Below are 17362 nucleotides of genomic sequence, written 5' to 3'. Positions count from 1 at the left end.
ACTTGGGCTCACCCGGGCCTAGATGCGCGAGGCCTCACCTGGATCTATGGACCCCTGGCCTCACTCGGACCCAGGGGAGCGCGGCCTCCCCCAGACCCAGGGGCGCTTGGCACCTCCGCAAGAGTCCCGCCTCTCCCCGCAGGCATCTGGGTCTCCCACGGGTCCCCAGAAGCTGGATTTCAGTGTGATGGAGAGCTAATCTCCCCTAGGTTTGGAACAAAAGCCCCTTTCCCCCGCCACCAACCAGACCCACGCGCCTCCACACCTCATCCCCTCCGATTTCGCTGGTTTCCTCTTCCCTCTTAGCTATAAATCTACCATTCAGCCATCTCTCCTGTAGTTCTGGATGGCAGAGGCTCTGTCCTCCATTCGTGCCCCTGAAATTGCTGTGCGCGGTGGAGTTCGCAGTTCCTTTGTTTAACTTAGCCGCCTTCTTGATTCTCCTCTGTCAAAATGGCTTAAAGGGCTTGAATGTAAGATGAGAACTCCTAAGAATCCTCCAAATCGGTGTTGGCAGCCTCCGGGGCCTCGAGGATCTCACTGCGCAGTTCGGCCAGGTCGGTGGCGCGGATGCGCCCCTCCTGCAGAAAGATGGTCTCTTCCTTCACAGAGAGCCGCTGCGCCGAGTCCGCGGCCGCCGCCACAGCAGCTGCTGCGGCGCCCACGAGCCCATGGCCCCGGCTGCGGTGCTGACTGAGAGGAGCAGCCGCCCGGTCTGGGGAGACGCGAGCAGCAGTCGCCACCCTCACTAGTCCATGTTCCAGTTGTATTTCCGAAACTGCCATGTGAGGCAACACATCAGCCTTCACCTCCGCCGTCATCTTTTTCGAATTCCCCAATTTGTTCTTCTTAATACCTTGAATTCAGTCAACTCTACTGAGGTCTAGTGGCGCCGGGAGGTGCACGGAGAGGGCGCCCGGGCCTCCGTCCGGTGTGCGGAGCGCGCGGCCCGCGGAGCCAGGCGCGCGGGGGCCTCGCGGTGGGGATGGGTGCTGGGCGGCCGCCGGGCTCCGGGCGCCGCTGCCGCCGCGGCGTCCCCAGTGCCCCGGGCCGGGCGGCCTGCGGGGGCGGCGCAGTTGCGAAACTGAGTGAGTATCTACAGTTAAGTCTTGATTGTTGTTGGTGTCACTAGGAGGAATTGTCCTCCAGGCCAATTGTCCATGAGGACCCTCTTTGTCTATATAGGAAGAGTTTCTGTGCAGGAGACATGAGGCTCCTGTGTCTGTGTCCCTCTGTATTCCTTGCAAACACCTCTGAGAGAAACGCGCCCTGGAGTTTCGCCCGCTGCCTGGAACTGGGTTTCAATGTAGTTGGAACTGGGTCTCAGCGCAGTCTGGCGCCTTTGACTCCTTCCCAGCAGGGCCGTTCAGTGGCGCAGGCAACAGTCCCTCCTCTGCGCGCCCTCCCGTGTGCGCCTCTGGAGCCGCCGCTCCTCTGTGCCTCTGCCCCACAGGCCAAATTCATTCCCCCAGCATGTGCCTGGCTTCCCAGGGTTTCGCCCGGAACTGGGGTTCAGTGCAGTCGGAACTGGGGTTCAGCCCGGTCCGGAGCCCTTGTCTCCTTCCCGCTAGGGCAGTTCAGTGGCGCAGGCAACAGTCCGTCCTTTGCGCCCTTTCCTGCGCGCGCCTCTGGAGCTCTGCCTTCCGCCGCTCCTCTGTGCCTGCGCCCCACAGCCCAGATTCATTCCCCCAGCCTGCGCCTGGCTTCCCAGGGTTTCGCCCGGAGCGGGGTTCAGTGCAGTCGGAGCCGGCGCTCAGCGCAATCCGGAGCCTTTATCTCCTTCCTGCCAGTGAACGCCGGCCAGGCCGTCAGCCGCCCCTTCCTCTCCGGCTCCATCCTCCCCGCAGGCGCGCGTGCTCGTGTCTCCGTCCGTTTCTCCATACCTCAGGCTTTTGCGGCTCCCCCGACTGTCCCCGTGGCCTTCTCCTTCTCCCCAGCTGTGGGCATTTCAGTCCGCCAGCTTTCCTGTGGTTCTGGACGATGACCGTTCTGACCTCTAGTTGTATTTTTGAAATTGTTGTGCCCGGCTGCGGGTTAGGTGTTTAACCTATGGCGCCATCTTGGTTTCTCCCTGCAATGTTATTTTTAAAGCTGCCACGGCAAATGAGCAATGAATGCTAAAGTGGGCTGGGGTGTGTGCTGCAGGACGGAGCTAAGGGACGTCCTTGTTGCACAGCAGACATAACATAGCTAGTGTTTACTGAGGGCTTGCTCTGTGCCAGGCGGTGTGTTAACCATTTTATGTGTATTAATTCACTCAATTCTTAAAACGACCCTAAGACGTTGTCTTCATTTTACAGAGGAGGAAACTGAGGCACAGAAAGGTTCAGCCAAAAGCTACACAGCCAAGAAGTGGAAGAGCCTGGAAGGGTGCTCCCCCAGGTGAATGCCGCGGGCACCCTCTTATTTATGTCCTGTCCTGTCTTCCTGTGGCCATCTCTTTCATTTGGAGCCCGGCACAATGCTTTATGTGTAATGTGTGCTTAAATAAATAAATACTTGTTGAATTGGAGTAAAACTAATACAACTGGAGCATAGTTGGGAAGTCTGTCCCTTCTCTCCCTCCTTCCAATTCCATCCTCAGCTCCTCTATTAAGCATTTGGCTTTTAATGGTGTTTCTCCAATTGGGAGCTCCAGTCTCTTGAAGATTCATAATTTAATTTTTTTCCTATTTATGATAACAAGTGAATGGTACCAAGTACTTGTTGCTGATTTCAGTGCCTATGTGTGCCAGGCCTCGACACCATGAAAGAGTTCCCACTTCAGTTCTGATGCTAATAACAAAGGAACAGCACAAAGTTCTCCTCTAAAAGATGTGTTAGAGTCCAGTGCTGTATTACAATGACACAGTGTGGAGGAAAGGAGGTGTGATAGCTGGACCACGAAAACGGTGAGAAAATTGGGTCCATGCAGGGCACTTCACACACCACGACGGTGGAGAGCCACACGGAGCTCAAATGGACCCAACCTAGGCCGTCAGAACCACGTAAGGCTAGTAGTTGAGTAAACATTACTAACTCAAATTTTATAGTTCTGGGAGGAGGATTTTATATGTTATTTATAAATTTGTTTTGGCTTTATTCCAGAGTTGTTCAAAAGCTGTAACTTAAGCTTATATCTGGTTATATGTGTATACATCTAGATCTGTAGGCAACATTTTTAAAGAAAATAATTTAAGCCAATGCTGAGGAGGTCTAAGAAAAATTTGCCCGTAGAATAGTGGCGAACGTGGGTTTCCCTCACATTTGAGAAACACCACACAATAACATGTATTTGGGGGCTTTCCTGTGAAATGGTATGTTAGGCCCTCTCTTTTGGAGAGCAGGCTTTGATGGGAGATAGAAAGGCTACCAGACTTGACAGAAAAAAAAAAAACACGTGGCCTATGTGCTTTGGGGCAAGTGATTCACCCTCTGTAAACCCCCGGTTCCTTAGCTGTGAAATACTGGTAATCTGCATCTCCTTCACCACAAGGGCCTTATATGTGAAGCTGGTTCGGAGAGGCGCTCAGTGATTGGCCATTTAAATAAAATTCTGATGTATTTGGGAGAGAACAGGAAGGCTCTACCACTAGGTTCTTCAATGGCACAGTCACCCACCTGGTTAGAGGAAGACTGAATTGTGTGCCCCTTGGAGTGACTTTGGGAAGCCGGCCCACTGGGCGAGGAGGTGGCTCCACCAGCCGGTGCCGCGACAGAGAGCCGAGGCCCCGGGCTCACCTGCCAGCATCTTAAGTGGCCCCTGCTGTGTGCGCTCCGGTCCCCCCGCACCGCACCGGGTGCTGTAGGGGAGGCAAAGCATTGGTGGGCGCGTCACCAGAATGCGGGGTTCCGTTCCTTGGAGGCACCTGAGAAACTGGGTGAAGCTGGGAGGAACTTGGCCGTCACCTAAAATCTCTCCAAAGTGCTTGTGGGGTGGGGAGCGCACGGATTTTCGCCAATTCTTCAAATTGGCAGAGGGGCTTCCTGGGGCGCCAGGTGTGATCCAGGCCCCCCGCTCGGTGGATTTGGGGGGAGGTGGGGGTCATGTGTTTCGTGAGGAGGCAGCGCCCTCCAGCCCCGGGGGTGAGCGGTGTTGGGAGGGTGAAGGCGCAAGGGTCCTGGGCAGGGCGCGCCCTCCGCGAGAACCGGCGCAGACCGGCGCCGAGAGGCCGGGGCGGGCGCGTGCTGCCGCGCCGCCGGGACCCACCTGCCTGGGGCCGCGCGCCCGGCTCCGGCCCTGGTCCGGCGGCGCGGGGAGGGGGCGCGGTCGGCGTGCGGGGGGGTGGGGCGGGTGGCGGGCGCGCGGCTTCCCCGAAGGCGGAGGCGGGGCGGGCGGGCCCCGAGAGGCGTGGGGGGCGGACCCGCCTGCTGCCCGCGCTGCTCGCTCGCCCGCCCGCCCGCACTCGGTAGCGCCGCGGGGCAGGCATGGGAGCTGAGCGCGCCCTCCCGGCGCCCACACCTGTCTGAGCGGCGCAGGAACCCCGGCCCCGGCGGGCAGCTCGGCGCGGGTGAGTGCGGGCGCGGTCGGGGCGCCCTCCCGGACGCGGGGCGGCGGGGCGCGGGAGGAGCGGGACAATGGGCCGGGGCGCACGGCGTGGGGTGTCTGCGGAGCGCACGGAGGACTTGGCCCGGGCCGTCCTCGGGGCTGGGGGGCTGGGGGGCTGGAGGGCTGGGACCAGCGGCCGGAAGAAGTCCGCGGAGACTCGGGCGCTGCTGGGCACTTGGATTCACGCACTGTCACCCGAGAAGCGGGCGGGGAAAGAAGGTTCGGAAGACACTGCTACCTGGGATGCCTGGTGGGAGTGGGAGTGGGAGAGGAGGAAGCCGGCTCTGGGCACGCTCTCCTCCGGGTGGCAGCACCCCACCTCCTGCACACACCACAACCACCACTACTTGTTTTCCTCGAGTTTTGCGGGTAAATGTTCCAACAAGATCGGAACATTAAATTTTAACCCTGGGCACGTGGTTGTGCACGCACCTTAGCCAGCAAGGAAAGGGCAGTGGACACAGGCTGGGGAACAGGACCCTTTCTCCGGGGCCTTAGGGAAGGACCCTGTGCTTCCCTAAGAAACGGGTGTCTGGGGACGAGTTGTTGAAAGCAAAGACTTCTTCAGCCTGTGGTCCTCCATCACGCGGGAACTTATAAATAAAAGTTTGAAAAAAAAGTTTAAAAAGTGTCTTAAAAGAGGAGGGAGAATTGTGTAGGTGCAGGAAAACCGCCACTCCCCTTCAGAGTACAAATTGGGTTTGCTTTCACCAGAAAAGAGCTGATAAAAATCCTGTTTGTTTTATTGCCCTTTGGGCGACACCCAGGAGATTTCAGAAACAGCCCATAGGGGGTGGAAAGCTCCCAGTTAGTGTTGGCATGGGGCTGACTGTTCTCAGCTCCTGAAATTGAACTTGAGGGGTTCCCCCCCCCCCCCAAGCACTTTTTAGGATCAGATAGGCCAAAGTGAGAATCGTTTTTACGAGTGGTGCTGTGAGAAGGAGTTAAATTCATAGTCTGAGGGCAGCTGTGGCCAAAAGCCGAATGCCAACTTAATATCCGGATATTTATTGCACTTGCTCCAGGGCCCTATTTGTGCACAAGAGCATTCAAAATAGACCTATCGCTGTCTCTCAAGACGTCTCTGTTAGGCAGGAGTGCACGGGAGGTGGAGTGGGGAGAAGGCGCTTAGGAAATGCCCCAGAAAACCCTTCTCTGTACTAGGGGAAGTGTTGGTGATCCTATGCACACCATCTGCATTTCAATACATTGTTTCTCTTGTGTTTGTCTCATATAAAGTCGAGAGGTAATTTTTCATCCCTTCCTGTGCCTGAACTGCAAAGGAAGCATTATTCCAAGGTAACTAATATGGATCTCATTCTGTAACACCGACAACTTATTCAGGTAGATGGTGAATGGTGGGCGCATTTTTCTGTCTGTAGCATAAATGCCAAGGAGGCCATTAGTGGCCTGAGAACATTGCTGGGCCCGCTCTGCCTCGTTTCAGAGTCTCAGGTTCTCCTCCCTGTTTCTTCTCATAGATCCCCCGGGGGGGGGGGGGGGGGGATTTGTTTCTCATGGATTCACCATTGACAGTTTTATACACTTTGTTCGTGTACTGCCGCCAGGTTTATCCCCGGTCACTGGGGTAGTTCATTTTGCCTAAAATCTGATAGAGCAGTTAAGCTTCTATTGCCCACCAGATTATGTTTAGGGTGGCTGCACTTGTAAATGCCCTGCATTTCTTTCCTGTACGGGACTGTAATTCTTAAGCCATTATTCGATCAGGTCTGTTTTCCTTTAACAGATTCGGTGACTTTGGAAAATGAGAGCAAGCCTGGCTACAGAGCTTTGTTCATTTTTAGGTATTTGCTTTAGGAATTAGCCTGGTTTCACTGTTCAGTGTCCCCGGCCACAGATGCCATGGAAAACCCTTTGTTCATCCTTCCAACTGGTGTCCAAAACGTCTGTCTTCACAAACTTTCCCACTGTCTCTTTCTGTGATGACAGTTTACAGTGGCCACCGGAGTTCACCCGTTGTGCAATAGTTTGCACGTTGTCCTCCCAGCACTTGCTTGCTATAGGCGTTATAGCTTTCTCCCAAACACGTGCCCTCTGGAGGAGGCCTGTGTTGTTGCAGTTTTGAAGCCTAAGGTGCAGACCTAGAAGAGAGCAGTCTTGGTCCCAGTCTCCAAGGAGATGAGTGTTGTTTGCACCTCTGAGCTCGTAGTGAGCGCCTGAAGTGGCAGCATCCTCATGAGGTTATGCATATGTTTAGACAGTGGGCAGCGGGACAGTGGCTCACAATGAGTGATGGAGCATGGGCTGTGTAATCCTCTTGTGAGTCAGTATACAGAGTTGGAAAAGGAATACAGTTTCCCTATTACTAAGCGTGGTGAGAAAATATTTGCCTACCTTAATTTTCCACTCTGCTTTGCCATTTGGGTGTAGTGATGCACGAACATACTTAGCTGAGAACTTTAAAAGATAAATATGTGTATGAGGAATTCTTATCCTGTACAAAGGCTTGTTCTTAAAAAACGAAATGTTGTAGACCTGAATTTTCTTCATCCAGATTTAGATATAATCAGATAAGACTTGGACATCTTCATTCCTAGTTTAAGGTGTGAGTTTTCCAGACAGTTCTGTAATGATTCATTTGTAAAGAGAGAACTTAAAGTTATGTAACCCATTTAGTTACCTTTCCAGCTGTGCACTTATGAATGTTTTTATTACATCTGTTTACATTCTAGAGTGTTTCTGTTTAAATAACTGGGCATGGCACAGGCTTACCTAGAGCTGATAAAAATGGAAACAATGATTATTTGTCTCCTAGGGAATTATTCTATAATCAGGTGAGTTGAGGAATTAATGCAAAGCCACCTACCTGATTTTAAAGCATCCCCACTCTCCTTGGTGTGTGATTAATGGGGAAGGGGCCAGGGGAAGGTGTGAGTGCCTCAGGGAGCAAGCAGCAGGTCAGCTCCCACTCTCCGGAGAGCATTCACACCCAGCCATCCTTCCTTCTATTCTTGAAAGCCGCCCTCTGCTGGAGGTCTTTGCTTTCTTTGATGACTGAACAGGGAAATCTTGTCACCCCGATAAGCAAGGGATTAACATGGTAAAATTTCCTTTTTCTTTTCCCCAATGCCCCCACCCTCCAGAGTTTCCTAAAGGAAAGCCCCTGCCTGAGCTGTGACTGGCTGCACAGATGCTATCTGTGAACAGCATAGTGCCTGCCCTGGGCTTTTGTGACCCTAGAAAAGTATAAAATTAGAGACTCCTAGACCTGAAAAGACCAGAGCTGAGAAGACTAAAGAGATCACCTGGTGCCCTGGCCAGTTGTGGCTGGGCGTCGTCCCGTGCACAGAGAGGTTGCTGGTTGGATTCCTGGTCAAGGGCACATGCCCGGGTTGTGGGCTCGGTCCCCAGTGTGGGGCCTGCAGGAGACAGACAAGCAATGATTCTCTCTCATCATTGATGTTTCTATCTCTCCTTCTCCCTTCCTCTCTGAAATCAATATATATATATTATATTTAAAGGTAGAAAATGTCAGAACAAGGTTGTACCCCACAAGCTAATTAATAGATTTAAGTAATAATATAGGGAACTTGTAAACAATGTTTCAAACTAATAGAATCCCTGGCTTTTGAGGTATTTGAAAAGCTTATTTCTAAGGGATTAGAACTTCACCTTGCCTTGTGGTTTAGCAGTTTTTATAGATGGTAGACTCCTTAACTGGCTGAATGCCCAGAATTTAACTTGTAAGGACTCTGAATTGGTAATATTATCTAATACTCATTAGATAATACTCTGTCTAGAAGAGTAATATTCTGTGATAGACTCTTTAGCCTTCTCTAGCAGCACTGTGTGATTTGTAAGTTATCCTAGAGGTTCTTGGCTTAGTCACCCATCATTTTGCCGAAGAATAAATTTGATCCTATGTCAAGAGGCTGGAGTGAAGCTGTGGCTAGTGAGAGGGCCTAGCTAACTGCCCAGTGCTCACGCTCAGGAAAAGACTTGTTCTAATATCTCCATACCCACTAACTCTCATGAACTGACTTGTAAAAACATTGTTTCTTTTTGAAAGACAGACTTAGAAAAATCAACAACCAAGAGAGGGATGGTCATGCTTCAAGGCCTTTGCAAATTTTTTTCTTTTAAATTTTTTATTGGTTTTTAGAGAGAGTGGAAGGGAGAGGGAGAGAGAGAGAGAGAAAACATTGATGTGAGAGCAATAAATCGATAGGCTGCCTCCTGCACACACCTGCACTGAGAATGGGGCTCATAACCCTGGGACACGTGCCCTGACCAGGAATCAAAGCAACAACCTTCTGGTGCACTGGATGACACCCAACCAACTGAGCCACACCAGCCAGGGCAAAAGTATTTTTCAAGCAGGGGTTTACTATAGGCAAAGCACTTAGAAAAATGAAATTAGAGTTAATTTTGCCTGAGAGGGGGTTAATTTATTAATGCAAGGCTTCTAGATGGATCCTAGTTCCAGACTCTTTCTTACTATTCTCTTTCCTGATACCCTTGACAAAGGACTATTTCAGTGTCTGGACAAATGGATGAAGCTAAAGGACAGACGCCACTGGAGCGATTCTGCTACAGTAGATAATTCAAACTCTCTATTCCCAGCATCCAGTTAACATGCAAATTTCAGGTTTGGGGTTTGAAGATGCATGATCTAGATAATAATATGAGCATATTTTAACTGTTATGGTCATCATACACACCGAAAATATTATTGACAACTTAAGGTAATACATAGTATAATGAGATCTCATCTCCTCCTCCTCTCTCTCTCTCGCCCCTAAAAATTATATTTTGAAAACAGGAATACTTGGCAGCTTGCACCTCTGTCTGGAGTCTGTGTTTTCTTGCTTAAGATTAGCTGAAGTAACACTTGGCCTACCACGTCTGCTGCTCAGTGTTAGCAGGCATTAACGTTCTCCACATTAGTCGAAGAAAGGAGGGGGTGGTGTCTCGGGGTCCAAGATACAGCCTCGTGGGAGGTACATGATTCCTCCTAGTACATATCACACTTGGCAGGGATTCTAGTGTGGGGGTGCTTAGTCACCTAGACAGCAACTTACATAGAGAAAAGGCTGTCCAAGCCCTTAGATATGCCCAAGAGCTGGGTCCTTGCCCAGGAGATGGGAATAATCAGATACAGGGCCATCCCCGAAGTCTCCTACATGGTCGTCCTCACCACACCTACCCCACCCATAAAGTTGGCCTGTACTAGCCTTAGCATCCCCTCCCTTGTCTACTTGGAGCTTTCATCTTCTTTTTATTTTATTTAATTTTTTATTGTTGTCAGCAGTACAGATGTCCCCCATTTCCCCCCTACTCTCCCCTCCGCCCAACCCCCACACCACCCCAGGCCTTCACCTCACTATTGTCTGTGTCCATGGGCTATGCATGTATGCATGTCATTCTTTGGTTAAAGAACTTTCAGTCGTTTGTGCACATGCACCCCATGATTTAAAGGATTTAGAGAAATAATTAGATGTAGTTCCTTCCCACGAAAGGGCCCATGGATCCTTCCTATTTGGAAAAATGGAGAGAAGCAGTTTCAAGGAATCAGGAAGTCCCAAGGAACTGGCTTTCCAGGACATCCTGCCTTCTTTCCCCATCCCTGTTCTCCCTGACGGAAGTAGAATCATACGAGCACACCCCCACTAGGGATGGAGCTCACAACCCGGGGCACATGCCCTGACCAGGAATCAAACTGGCAACCTTCTGGTACACTGGATGATGCCCAACCATCCAGTGCAGCAGATGAAAGTGACAAGCACAAGGATCCCAGAGGTGGGTGGGGCACCCACATTTTTAGAAATACAGTGTGTGGATAATGGGGATATGGACTGGCATGCTCAGCTGGACTAGATCAGTTAGCTCAATGGCACCCCAACATTGCAAATGGGTCTGTACTTCCAAAGAGGGAGAGGGTGAGAATAATGGAACAGTTTCCTTCTGACTCCTGCTACATTCCACTAGCCTCTTGAGACCTAACCCCTCCTTGTCCTAGTTTTGGGATGTCTGAGCATGAATGAATTACCTCACCTGTTAGTCAGCTTCCCTTGAATAGAAGGTTCAGAGCCATTCAAAACCGACTGATGCTTCGACATCTGGGAAAGTTCTACTTCCCATCTTCTTTTTGTTGTTGTTTTTCTTGTGGGGTGATTGATCTCAGGCTTTAAACACACCTTTCAGGATGAAATCCAAACTCCTTCATCTGCTATACTCAGCCCTTCACAATCCAGCTCTTGCCTGTTGCCTCTGTCACTTCTTCTGTTCCACCCTTGCGGAGCTAAGCATGATTCCTGAAATGATGTGCGTGCCCTGTCGCCAGGCTCCTTGTCCTCACAGACTGCTGTTTCCTCTAAGAGGCCCCTTCACTCTGTCTTCTGTGATCTAGCTTCTGTTCGGCTTCAGCTCCCATCTCCAGCCTCACCTCCTCTGGAACCCCTTCCTGTTCTTCTTACTCCCATAGCTGACTTCATGCCCTTTCCCTGAGCTACCACATCACCCTCATACATCTCTGTCATTAGCACTCAGCATGCATCATTCAAAAAAAGGATTTTTTTGAGCCACACCAATCATTTGCTCAGTTTTTCACGAATACAATAAATAAATAAATCGGTGCTGAGTGCTAGCATAGGCCCCAATTCAAGGCATTTAGACTAGCTGGGACCATAGAGACAAAGGCCTGAAAAAGTAACCAACGGTGACAGTCATGATGCGATCGACCTTTGACAAAGGTCCTGCTGATATAAGACAAATCCTATAGGAAGAAGAAATATTTTGTATGTTAGAGGCCTGACTACTCTGGCACTAAATTTTAATAGGTAAGGTTGTTCTAAATTCAAAGCAAAAGAAAAACAAAACACACACACACAAAGAAAAAACAACCCAAAAGCCTTTTATCCTTCGAAATGCACCCAGTATTTAGAGGTAATGGGAGTCCCAATACAAGTGACACAGTGGAGCTATCCCTCCGTATGCCGTGTCACTCAGCAAGCTGAGTAAGTTTACCCTCTGCGTGAGCAAGTTGCTCTGTAGATGCTCCAAGTTCATACTTTAATGAGAATGAGAGGAAAGAAAGGCAGGGGGACGAAGGAGGTAGGAAAAGACGAAGGTTTAGTCTGAAGCACCAAGAAGGCTCAAAATTACCCGGAAATTGAGGCTGGTCCATCAGTTCATCTGGGGATTGATGACCCTACACACACTGCCCTGCAGTGGGCCGGCCTTAGGGGCATCTTCAACTTAGAAGGGAATGAGCATCCAACTTCGCTTTGGACACCAGGCCATGGGAGTGTTCCAAGGTCAAGCCCTTGCATTGTGGTGAAACCATCATCTAGGGATTCCTCTCCACACCCCGATTCCTGAGGAGGGTTTGCAGACTTAGAAACAGTGACAGCCCCGCCGGCATGGCTCAGTGGTTGAATGTCGACCTATGAACCAGGAGATCTCAGTTTGATTCCCGGTTAGGGCCCATGCCCCGGTTGCGGGCTCGATCCCCAGTGGGGCAGTGTGCAGGAGGCAGCTAATCAATGATTCTCTCTCTGTCTCTCCCTTCCTCTCTGAAATCATATATATATATATATATATATATGAAACAATGACAGGCATGCCGTTGACTGCGTCTGCAGTAAACCAGCACTTGGCCCCTTGCCCTCCTGACCCGCTTGTCTTTGTTCCCACAGAGAGTGGTGCTCAGCATGGCGGGGATTCCAGGGCTCCTCCTCCTCCTCCTCATGCTCCTCCTCCTCCTCTGTGCTGTGGGGCAGGTGAGCCCCTCCGGTGCCCACTGGAAACCCACCTGGCCCGCTTACCGCCTCCCCGTCATCTTGCCCCAGTCCACTCTCCACTTAGCCAAGCCAGACTTCGGGGCCGAAGCCAAATTGGAAGTGTCCTCCTCATGTGGACCCCAGTGTCATAAGGGAACCCCACTGCCCACTTACGAAGAGGTCAAGCAGTACCTGTCTTATGAGACGCTCTATGCCAACGGCAGCCGCACCGAGACCCAGGTGGGCATTTATGTCCTCGGCGGTGGTGGCAGCGCGTCTTCGGGCAAGTCCCGGAGGAAGCGGCAGATTTACGGCTACGACAGCAGGTTCAGCATTTTTGGGAAGGACTTCCTGCTCAACTACCCCTTCTCGACGTCGGTGAAGCTATCCACAGGCTGCACCGGCACCCTGGTGTCCGAGAAGCACGTCCTCACGGCTGCCCACTGCATACACGATGGCAAGACCTACGTGAAAGGAACCCAGAAACTCCGCGTGGGCTTCCTGAAGCCCAAGGTTAAAGACGGCCGAGGGGCCAACAACTCCAGCGCAGCCGTGCCCGAGAAGATGAAATTTCAATGGATCCGAGTGAAACGCACCCACGTGCCCAAAGGTTGGATCAAGGGCAATGCCAACGACATTGGCATGGATTATGACTATGCGCTCCTGGAACTCAAAAAACTCCACAAGAGAAAGTTCATGAAGATCGGGGTGAGCCCTCCCGCCAAGCAGCTGCCGGGGGGCAGAATCCACTTCTCTGGCTATGACAATGATCGACTGGGCAACTTGGTGTACCGCTTCTGCGACGTCAAAGATGAGACCTATGACCTGCTCTACCAGCAGTGTGACGCCCAGCCCGGGGCCAGTGGGTCAGGGGTCTACGTGAGGATGTGGAAGAGACCGCAGCAGAAGTGGGAGCGGAAAATTATTGGCATCTTTTCAGGGCACCAGTGGGTAGACATGAATGGTTCGCCACAGGATTTCAATGTCGCTGTTAGGATCACGCCTCTCAAGTATGCCCAGATTTGCTACTGGATTAAAGGAAACTACCTGGATTGCAGGGAGGGGTGACACGGGAATCCTTCCTGCAGCACTTACAGGTCTTCATGTCCTTATTTTAGGAGAGGCCACATGTGGTCATTGGTGCGTGTGTTCGAGTGTGTGCGCGTGTGTGTGCATGTGTGTGTGTGTGTAATGTGTCATAATACCTTTTACATCATTTTTTAAAATTGCAAGATGACTGGCATCATGATTTGAAAATTGGTTTGTGTATCATGTCATATCATTTGAGCAGTTGGAAAGCCTACTTTTGCATAGAAATAAAAAGCATACTGATGTTTGGGGCAATGGGGACTCTTTAGCGATTAAGTTAATCTTTCACTTTTTGAGAACTTTGATTTTTATTTCATCTGAACTTGTTGCAAAGGTTTATAGTAAATATGTGGCATACAGGAGATATAAATTCTAATGTGTGTATAGTGTGTATTTTCTCCTGAGAGTCATCTTATTTTTGTTTTGTTTTGTTTTAAACTCCTAATCACTAATGTGTCCAGATGGCAGTGTTCCCTGCGGCATACAACACATGGTACCTTTCACAGCACTTCTGAGACAGGCAGTTACCATATTTTGGATTTGGAGCATCTGCGCAGTAGTCCTTGATCAGTAAAATAATTTGTTAACTATGTTAGTACACATTAAATTACATCTTACAGTTAGTCAGGACCCAAGATGTTTTTTAGTTTTGAAATAGTTTCTCTTCCAAAGATTGTTGCTCTACGTTTGAGGAAGACTTTGCATATGGCCCACCCGAGAGTAGGCTAAATGGTTTATGCCAACACTTCCAGGATTTAACAGGATTTCACTCACATTTCTCGAACTAGCTTTTTTTCGGAAGACAAGAATCAGGGCCTCATTCGAGCAGGCTGTGTTGCTTCCCAGCGAACAGTTGTGGTCACACTACAAACAATCATTGCATTTTCCCTCCGGAGTGTAGCACATCTCATGTTTTATCATTTGGATGGAGTAATTGAAAATGAATTAAATTCCAGAGAACAATGGATGCATTGCTCAGCAGATGTCACGGCAGAATAAGGACTTGTTTGGAGCCTGGCACAGTCTCACGGCCTAATCAGAATTATTCCGCATACTTTTCAGGGTGCTTTCGGGGAGCTGCGTGCTTGGGTCATTTGGACACTTTTCTCTTGTACTTTACTTATTTTATAGTAAAAATATTTGGAAGGTGCTATAAGAAAAAACAACATGACTTTTTTTCCCCCACTAGCTTTAAAAGGGCCTATTTTACTGGAATACTCTAAGCTGAAGGCACATAATCAAATACAGTAGCAACAATGGCAATTGGGAGAAGGCAAAATGGATCAGAATCATCGCTCCAGTAAGTGCCTTTATGAACATTTTGTCAATAGGAAAGTCACAGTATGTAAAGGAAAGAGTTTAACTCATTTTATATTTTCATTCTTTGCCTCTCAGCCTGAACTCTTCTTTTTAAATGGATTACAAATGGGTCACAAGGCAGATGCTTGCTGTTCTCACTCCCCGGGTAACTTCAGCCTGCCTTCTGACTATTTGTGAGGACATCCAAGTACAGTACTGATGCTTAAACCTCCCCCAGGTGGTTTGGCTTGTGTGTCTCTTGAGCTTTTCAGAAGGATAATCTTGCTAAGGCACTCGAGAAATGTACAACCATAGTGCTTTCTTTAAATCACAAAAGAAGTACTATGCATAGCATCCTAGCCAGTTTGGCTCAGTGGAGAGAGAGTCAGCCCCTGGGGACCAAAGAATCCCAGGTTCAATTCCAGTCAAGGGCACGTATCTTGGTTGCAGGCTCCTCCCTGGCCTGGGCCCAGGTCAGGGCTCATAAAGGAGGCAACCAATCACTGTGATTCTCTCACATCGATATTTCTCTCTGTCTTTCCCTCTCTAAAAAAATCAATGGAAAAATATCCTTGGGTGTGGATTAAAAAAAAAATACTATGCATAGCAAAGAGGCACAGGGCCACCAGGAATCTTCTGAATACAATTTGCTTTAGAATCTAGCAAGAATCTAGCCTGAGGAAGAAGAGCAGTCTCCATCTCTACCTCTGGTATTTGGGGGTTTTGTTTGGTTTTGCTTTTGCTTCGTGTAAAGAGGTGTTCACTGAACACCTAGGTCAGAACTGATTTTTTTTTTAAATAAATATACCTTGATTTCTTCATGTCAATCTTGTGCAAAGGCTAAGCTTCCCTCAGCAAGGAGAGGCAATGGCAGAAAGTCAAAATAGCATCAATGTTTAGTTCTCAAGTAGCTGTAACTTTACTAAGGAATTGTACCCACGTGCTCCGGGCAGCGCACCTCAAAAGACTGTAAAATCATTCAACATGTCCATCTTTTCAGTGGTAATAGAAGGAAGCTTTTTATTAACTATCATGGAAGTTGAAGTAAAAAAAGAAGAAAGGACTCATGATATTATTAAGATAATTCGTGTATTAATTATACATCCTAAGGCTATATTCCCAGTAAGACGAGTAGAACGTTTCCTAAAGTGTGTGCCTTAAACACTCATCCCTCCACATTTTCTACCAAAAATAAAAAGGGCACCATCCCCAAGGAGGAGGGAGATGCCCCTCCAATAGCCCCCCCTTTATCAGGGATTCACATGCTTGTTTGCACATTAAAAGCGCTAAGAAGTCCTGTACTGGAGACATGTTAATGTTTTAATATCTGCATTTCAATAAACATCTTTGGTCACCACACCCTTGTTTTCTCCTTACGAGCAATTTCGTGTTCTAATAAATACATTTTGGGGATTGCTGTAACAGCCTTCGGGTCAAGGTGATGATGCACAAAGTCTGATGAGCTCCAAGTGCTGTCAGGTGCCGGTGGTTTAACCTTTTGGTTTAACCAGAGCCCCGTATCCAGATTTGAAAGTGTTTAGAATCTAAACGGCAGAGAAGAAACTTGAAAACTATTTGTTGCTGAGTATCAAAAGGTTGTGGCAGAATTGGGGGCACATTTTTTCCATAGACTTTATTTGGAATTTTGGACTTTATAAAGGAACTAGTCCCTCCCCCCAACATTGGGGAGAGGGGAGGACTAAAGAGGTAAAGAAATATAAGCCAGTCTATGGCAGAGTTGTATGTATATTCTTTCATTACTTTTTTTTGGACCAGAAATAGATTTTTAAAAAACAACAACAACCCTGTAGAGTAAGTGGGGACATGGGGATCATGCCCTTCACTGTGTATGACTGACTCATCTACCTGCCCCGTGGAGGGCAAGCCCCCAGCGACACCTGGGTCAATATTTAAGGTAGTGGCCTCTCTCTGACACCTAGAGGAGTCTTCGGTTCAGAACTTTTGAGGGTGACAAGCACGCATTGGAGTGATGACGCTCTATCCGCCATGTGCTAACATGTAAATGACAGCCACCCAGGGTGTCCAGAGCGGTTCTGACAGCCGTGCTCAGCACTTCCTCTCTGAGGGCGGTCACAGCTCCGGGCCAGAGAGCCTAGTGGACAGCTCCTGCACTTTCCTTCTTGCTTTGCCCGAGTCTCACTGTTCATGTCTGCCCTTTCCTTAGTCCTTGCCATGAACCAGCTCAAAGATGCCTGGAAGTTGCCTCCATTAATTGATTTCCATGGATACTTGGTAGAGTAGCCATTCAATTTATCATCTAGAATGGAATTCTTTGAGACCGGCTGAAAGGGAATTCTATCCCTAAAAAGGCTAGGACAGCAGGTGTGCACCAGGTATGTCCCGGGAAATGCAGCATGTCTGGTCGCCTTAATTGGTAAACCCTTCAAAGCACTGTATGGAATGCAGGCTGACAGTCCTCCTTGTTAACCCAGGAACAACCGTAGGGCTGCAGCTAACTGTGTGCCTCATCTCTGGTTTTTATTGTTCCTACTGTACACCTTCTCCACCTGGATCAGCATTCTGAAGGCCTTTGGGGAAGGAAACTTAAAAATTCCTTTTCATGGGGTGAAGTCTAGAATACATAGGTGGTAAACACAACCACTTCTCATGCACATTAAAAGCTCTAATATCTGCATTTCAATAAACATCTTTGATCATCACACCCTTGTTTTCTCCTTATGAG

The 17362-nt window shown here is 49.2% G+C and overlaps 1 protein-coding gene across 2 annotated transcripts; it reads left to right on the top strand.

Annotated features, from left to right (window-relative positions):
* Window positions 1-4368: 4368 nt before the first annotated feature.
* PRSS23 (serine protease 23) lies at window positions 4369-16017 on the top strand. 2 transcript variants are annotated; one of them, XM_054725133.1, is made up of 2 exons: window positions 4369-4490; window positions 12187-16017. In XM_054725133.1, the coding sequence occupies exon 2, from the start codon at window positions 12202-12204 to the stop codon at window positions 13336-13338; it is 1137 nt and encodes a 378-aa protein (XP_054581108.1). In that variant the 5' UTR covers window positions 4369-4490; window positions 12187-12201; the 3' UTR covers window positions 13339-16017. The 2 variants fall into 2 exon arrangements, with proteins under 2 accessions (XP_054581108.1, XP_027984267.2); XM_028128466.2 differs by lacking the exon at window positions 4369-4490 and adding an exon at window positions 5796-5827.
* The last annotated feature ends 1345 nt before the right edge of the window (window positions 16018-17362 follow it).

Source organism: Eptesicus fuscus, chromosome 13 (assembly GCF_027574615.1).
Source record: "Eptesicus fuscus isolate TK198812 chromosome 13, DD_ASM_mEF_20220401, whole genome shotgun sequence".
Classification (NCBI taxonomy): Eukaryota; Metazoa; Chordata; class Mammalia; order Chiroptera; family Vespertilionidae; genus Eptesicus; species Eptesicus fuscus.
The sequence above is the reverse complement of the archived record's forward strand: the minus strand, read 5'-3'. Positions and strand labels throughout refer to the sequence as shown.

Coding starts and splice junctions, on each gene's coding strand:
- PRSS23 (XM_054725133.1), top strand. CDS start 12,202: ATGGCGGGGATTCCAGGGCTCCTCCTCCTCCTCCTCATGCTCCTCCTC.